This window comes from Arachis ipaensis, chromosome B1 (assembly GCF_059453495.1).
Source record: "Arachis ipaensis isolate K30076 ecotype BB chromosome B1, ASM5945349v1, whole genome shotgun sequence".
Classification (NCBI taxonomy): Eukaryota; Viridiplantae; Streptophyta; class Magnoliopsida; order Fabales; family Fabaceae; genus Arachis; species Arachis ipaensis.
The window spans coordinates 139,114,860-139,121,291 of record NC_142436.1 but is presented as its reverse complement, the minus strand read 5'-3'; the positions used below and the strand labels follow the sequence as shown (position 1 = coordinate 139,121,291).

Below are 6,432 nucleotides of genomic sequence, written 5' to 3'. Positions count from 1 at the left end.
AGCAGGTTTATTGTAGAATCAGAGTATGAGTTATACCTGGGTGCTCCAGTGTATTTATAGTGGTTGTAGAGTGACCTTTCTAGATAAGATAAGTTAGTTATCTTATTTTATCTTTATCTTTGATTTGTGGTCAGCTTATCTTCAAGGGAACCGCTCTTATCTCTATAGGCTTGGACTGCCTTTGGATTTGGGTCGTGTTCCTCTATTTGGGCCCTTTACTGGGCTTTTCTGTCGATTTGACCAACTTCTTTTGAGAAGAGGTCGGACAGCCTGACCTGAAGAGGTCGGTCGCTTTATTGCTGATCATCCCGGATCGGATAGCTCAAACCAGGGTGTGAACACGAACCCTACACACTCAATTAAAATTCTGAAACCATACACAAACCCTAACAATCGAAACACCAACACATACTTCAGCAACCCAACTCCACCAACTAACCGAAACCCAACAACAAAACACACACACACAATCCTACAACAACCCTACCAGCATCCAGCCCAACCACAACCTAAGCACATCCCAAACACCCCTTACAAACACTTATCAGCAGAGGAGGTTAAGCTAAAGATGTCTAAAGGATTATGCTATTATGTTAATTGGAGAGGATGCAATGCAGGAACTGTTGAGGGAACCACCAGCAGAGGAGGTAATTACTGAAGGACTAGAACAACCGGTAATTATTGAACCGGTGCAACCTGAGATTAGCTTTAACGCTATGGTGGGGCAGTACCAGCCCGCTACCTTCAGGTTGAAGGGAACATATAATGGCTAGCCCCTGATGGTGTTGATTGATGGGGACAGTACCCATAATTTTGTTAAAATCAGTGTGGCTCAGAGACTTGCAATTCCTATGCGTGATGTGACTCCTTTACAAGTACTAGTGGGAAATGGAGATAGTATTGGCTGTCAGGTACAGTGTGGGAAAATTGCCTTGATTCTCCAAGGCTACAAGTTTAACATCAGCACGTATATGTTGGACTTGCAAGGTGCAGATTTGGTTCTAGGTGTCCAATGGCTTATGGGTCTTGGTTATGTCACTACTCATTACGGGTTGTAGACTATGGAGTTTGTGGTGCATGATTTGAAGGTGAAATTACAAGGGGAAACGCTATTGCAATCAGAAGGGCTCAGTAATAGAATGCTACAGAAATTGGTGACAAATGAGGTCATTACTACATTCTATCACCTGAGAATGATTGAGGGAGAGACCAACACAAACCAACAACCCCTATAGATATTCAGCATATTTTGGAAGAATTCCAACAGGTTTTTGAGGAACCTACACGGCTCCTTCCCACTAGGGAGATTGACCATAAAATTGAGCTCATACCGGGTGCCCAGCCAGTTAAGGTGCGACCCTACAAATATCCTCAATTTCAGAAAGAGGAGATGGAGCGTTTGATCACAGAGATGCTTGAAACTGGTGTGATTAGAGAAAGCCATAGTGCATTATCTAGCCCGGTGCTTTTGGTAAGAAAGAAGGATGGGGGTTGGCACTTTTGCGTTGATTATAGGGCTCTCAATGCAATTACGGTTAAGGACAAATTTCCTATACCAACTATAGAGGAGATACTTGATGAACTCTTTGGTGCCGAATATTTTTCTAAGATTGATCTGCGGTCGGGCTACCACCAAATCAGAATGAATGAAAATTCAGTGCACATGACAGCCTTTTGAACTCATTTGGGTCACTATGAGTTTGTGGTAATGCCATTCGGCCTTACTAATGCCCCTTCTACATTCCAAGCTACCATGAATCGGATTTTTCAACCTTACCTACGAAAATTCATAGCTATTTTCTTTGATGACATTCTCATCTACAGCCGTACATGGGCGGATCATTTAGAGAATCTCAAAACTACTCTTGCTGTCCTACGTACTCATGATCTATATGCTAAAGCTTCTAAATGTTCTTTTGGTCAAAATCAGGTTGATTATTTGGGACATGTTGTGTGCTCTATGGGAATTAAGGTTGACCCTTCTAAAATTGAGGCAATACAAGCTTGGCCGAAGCCAACTTCCCTTAAGCAATTGAGGGGTTTCCTTGGGTTAACAGGCTATTATCGAAAATTTGTTTTGGGTTATGCTCAACTGGCTCATCCACTCACTGAATTGCTAAAGAAAAACTGTTTTCATTGGGGTGCTGAAGCAGACATGACATTTGACAAATTGAAGACAGCCATGACTCACACACCTGTGCTATCCCTTCCGAATTTTTCTCAGAGGTTTACCGTCGAGACCGATACATCTAACACTGGGATAGGTGCTGTCCTGTCCCAGAATAAGCACCTTTTAGCCTACTTTAGCAAGAAACTAAATCCAAAGTTGGCTATGTCTTCTGCCTATATTTGAGAGTTGTATGCCATTACTCAGGCGGTTGCCAAATGGCGTCATTATCTACTAGGCAGAAAATTTACCGTAAAAACTAATCATCGGGGTTTAAAAGAGCTGCTGACACAGGTTGTGTTGACCCCTGAACAACAATTTTATTTGCACAAATTACTGGGATATGATTTTGACATAGAATACCGACCGGGAAAACAAAACTAGGTGGCAGACACACTGTCCAGGCATCCAGAGACAACTATGGCTCATGAATTCAGGGCTTTCACCTCAGTCCATCTCACACTGATGGAGGATTTATTGGAAGGGAATCAAACTGATTCAGCCATGCTGCGCCTCCTTGCTAAGTTGAAAACAGGGGAATTAGGACCAGATTATGCGATGAAGGAGGGTCTTTTGATGTATCAAGGGCAGGTTTGGGTTCCCGATTTCAAAGGGTTGAGGGAATTATTGTTGCAAGAGTTTCACTCGTCACTTAGGGGCGGTCACGTGGGAATTCTCAAGACTTATAAGGCCCTTGGGGAGTCATTTTTTTTGGCCTGGAATGCGAGCCCAAGTTCACAGGTTTGTTGAGAACTGTCAAGAGTGCCAAGTCACTAAGTACATTCCCGCCAAGTCTAAAGGTTTGCTACAGCCCTTACCAATTCCGGTTAGACCATGGGCCGATATTTCCATGGATTTTATTGTGCAACTTCCTAAGTCAGCTGAGTTTACAGGGATCTTAGTGGTGGTGGACCGTTTCATCAAAGTGGGTCATTTCAGTGCTTTGAAACCTGGGTTTACAGCCAAGGATGTGGCACAGGTATTCATCAATTTAGTAGTACAGTTACATGGCTTTACTGTTACTATTTTTTCGGATCGAGATCCGATTTTCTTGAGTCGATTTTGAAAGAATTTGTTTGAATTAAGTGGGACTAAGTTACTTTATAGCTCTGCATATCACCCTCAGAGTGATGGACAAACAGAGGTGGTTAATCGAACACTTGAGCAGTACCTACGCGTGTTCACACACACCTATCCAAAACAGTGGACCTCTTATTTATCATGGGCAGAGTTCTGTTACAATGGCTCCTACCATTGTACTATTAACATGACTCTGCATGAAGCTTTATTTGGATTTCCCATGAATGTACTCCCTGGGTACTCCTCAGGTACTACGAGTGTTATAGAGGTGGATGAGATGTTAAAGGTGAGGGAAGTTCTAAATAAGGAACTGACTTACTTTATTCAAAGGGCTCAAAATAAAATGAAGAAGCAAGCTGATTCACATAGAAGGGACATGGAATTTAACCCTGGGGATTGTGTTTTACTCAAGATTAAATCTTATAGGCAACGCTCCCTATCCTTGGAGCCACATAATAAACTACGGAAGAGATATTATGGTCCCTACAAAGTCATTCAGAAGGTAGGGAAGGTAGCTTACCGGTTGGAGTTGCCGGAGTCGTGTGCCCTTCATCCGGTCTTTCATGTGTCAGTGCTGAAACCCTTCCACGGTCCTCCGCCAGTGTCAGTGCCATCAGCAGCTGAATTTTCATCTTCTCTGCAGCCGTGCCCAGCCGCCATCATAGTAAGTCGTGTTGTCTCCACTCCGACAGGATCTCGAATTGAACTTCTTATTGATTGGGAAGGAGTTCCTCGCCATGAGACCACGTGGGTAGATATGGTTGAACTTAGCAGGGAGTTCCCAGATGTGGACCTTGAGAACAAGGTCATAGTGGAGATGGGGATAATTGATGCAACCCCAAATCCAAACCAACAAGGCCCAGCTGAAGAGGAACCAATTGAAGATGAAAAAGAAGAGAGTCATGGGCCAGAGATGTTGGGCCCTAGAAGAAAGAAATGCCCAACTTGGCACCAGGATTATGTGATGTAACAAATTGCTTCTAGAATGCTTATGTGGCAAAGTTAGTTACGATTGAGTATGAGAATGATTGATATAGGGCAAAAGTAGCATCAGAAAAGAGTAGAGAATTATCATTTGTCCACTAGAGAATTGGACTCTGAAGTGTCACCCTCACTCAAAGCAGGGAAACGTTTTATGTTCGTACTCCTTTTCATTCATGCTATTCACTAGTAATACAACACTAATTTAGTATACTTTCTTCCCATTATAAAAATTTTTCACAAATCCTGTTATAATTTTTCTAATCTATCAGATATTTTAAAAAAAAAATAAGTTATATGTCTATCTTAAATAATTTTATGTAAATTAAATCAAATTGACTTGAGTTTAATATTTACATATAAATTTAATTAAGTCAATTTAATTTAGCATGTAATTTAATCTAATAAATCAAAATATACTAATTCGATTTATTAGAGGAGATCACAAATTCAATTTATTAGAGAAAATCACAAATTCAAAGTAAGGCAAAAACTGACTTAAAAATTCTAATAGTAATACCTTTCTTCGATTTGTTTTGGTATTGTTCCAGTGGATGGCTTGATTATAGGGGTGAGCACAGGTAGCAGGAACCCGATTACCTGTCCGAACCCGAATCGAATCAATTAAATTGGTTCTGAAATCAACGGGTAATCGGATCTAATCCGAACTAAACCGATGATTTTTGTTAGTGATTGGTTCGGGTATCGGTTTTGGGGGTGCGGAACCCGAACCAACCTGCGAACCCGATCATATATTAATTAAATAATATATATATATATATATATATATATATATATATATATATATATATATATATATATATATATATATGATTTTTCATTAGACAATGATTATTCATTATTAATATGTTTGAATTTTAATGAGTTTAGTTTTTAATGTAGTTGGTGTTTAACATGTTTGGATTATTTCTATTGATGTTACATGTTTATTGTACTTGTTAAATTTTTAAGATAAAAATTTGGCTTTTTTTTATGAATTTCAAAGTCATCGGGTACCTGGCCAATTATCCGAACTGAACCAATCCGTTCTTAATCGGTTTGGTTTAGTTAGGATACATGTACAAAAAAATACAAATTCAAACCAAACCGAACCAATTATATTTTGATCGGTTCGATTCTAATTTTACCATAAATTCGAACCAAACCGATCCGTGCTCACCCCTACTTGATTATAATGCATCCTATCTCAAGTGTATAGAGTAGGAATTTGTGGGCCATTATAAAGGCGTCAGTTTTTATGTGAGTAAATTTTTATAATGGTTTTTGAAATTCACGTAATTATTTGATTTAATTTTTGAGATCTTAATTTTTTTTATAGTGATTTTCTAAATACAGTTCCAAGTATTATAGTGGTCTTTGTTCTCATTTTCGGTAATAAGTCAATTTTTGAAATGCTGATGTAGTCATCTGTTGTCACGCTGGACATTCTCAACAACTAGGTGACGTGGCTTAATTTCAATTTATACTCAATTTGTTCTCTCACTCAATATGTATATAACTCTAATCTTCTTTTCCTTCTTCGATGATTAATGTTGATGTTTAGAAACTATGATAGGAGATAGTAGCACTAACGCAAGGAGCTCCATCCGATCATATTCTAATGGCTACTCTGTGAGGATGCAGAATCGAGGGAGGGCAGTATGAGTGCTTAAATGGTGTGGCTATAGCTGTCGTCCTGTTTTGAGATGGTCTGGAACAAATTTAAATCTAAACAAACCTTTCTTTAGTTGTCTCAATTATAATGTGAGTGAAAAAGTTAGTTCTTTGTGTGGATTTGTTCGTTTTCTCTATTTTTTCAGCATATTCTAATTTTATTTTCATTTCAGATAAGTGAAAAGAGGTGGTATGGATTGTTTGTGGGGGCTGATATTGGATATAATGAAAATGAAAATTCAAGAACCTGTAACTCATGATGATGAACTAAAGATGAATCTTGCATGGAGAATTGGCAAGTTGAAAGATGAAGTTTGGGGTCAAAAAACGATCATCCATTTAGTTGGTTTGGTTCTGTTTGTAACTGGTGTCATTTGTAGTAATGTTATGTAAGGTGTAAAGGGTGTATATTGTTGTTTAATCTATGTAATGAATGAGCTAAATAATATATATGAATGAATGATCTTTATGGCATCGTTGAGATCCTAAAGAATTTATTCCATGATTAGTGCTTGCTTAAGATATGATAG

The 6,432-nt window shown here is 38.9% G+C and overlaps 1 protein-coding gene across 1 annotated transcript; it reads left to right on the top strand.

Moving 5' to 3' along the window:
• The first annotated feature begins 2,587 nt into the window (after window positions 1-2,587).
• LOC110266778 (uncharacterized) lies at window positions 2,588-4,217 on the top strand. The gene is made up of 3 exons (XM_021111790.1): window positions 2,588-2,908; window positions 3,045-3,146; window positions 3,294-4,217. The coding sequence occupies exons 1-3, from the start codon at window positions 2,588-2,590 to the stop codon at window positions 4,215-4,217; spliced, it is 1,347 nt and encodes a 448-aa protein (XP_020967449.1).
• Window positions 4,218-6,432: the final 2,215 nt, after the last annotated feature.

Bases quoted from the DNA above. Each gene is read 5' to 3' on its own strand.
- LOC110266778 (XM_021111790.1), top strand. From the start codon at position 2,588: ATGGCTCATGAATTCAGGGCTTTCACCTCAGTCCATCTCACACTGATG. The intron at 2,909-3,044 runs GTTTGTTGAGAA...CAACTTCCTAAG, and splicing joins ATGCGAGCCCAAGTTCACAG to TCAGCTGAGTTTACAGGGAT. The intron at 3,147-3,293 runs GTATTCATCAAT...TATCACCCTCAG, and splicing joins CAGCCAAGGATGTGGCACAG to AGTGATGGACAAACAGAGGT.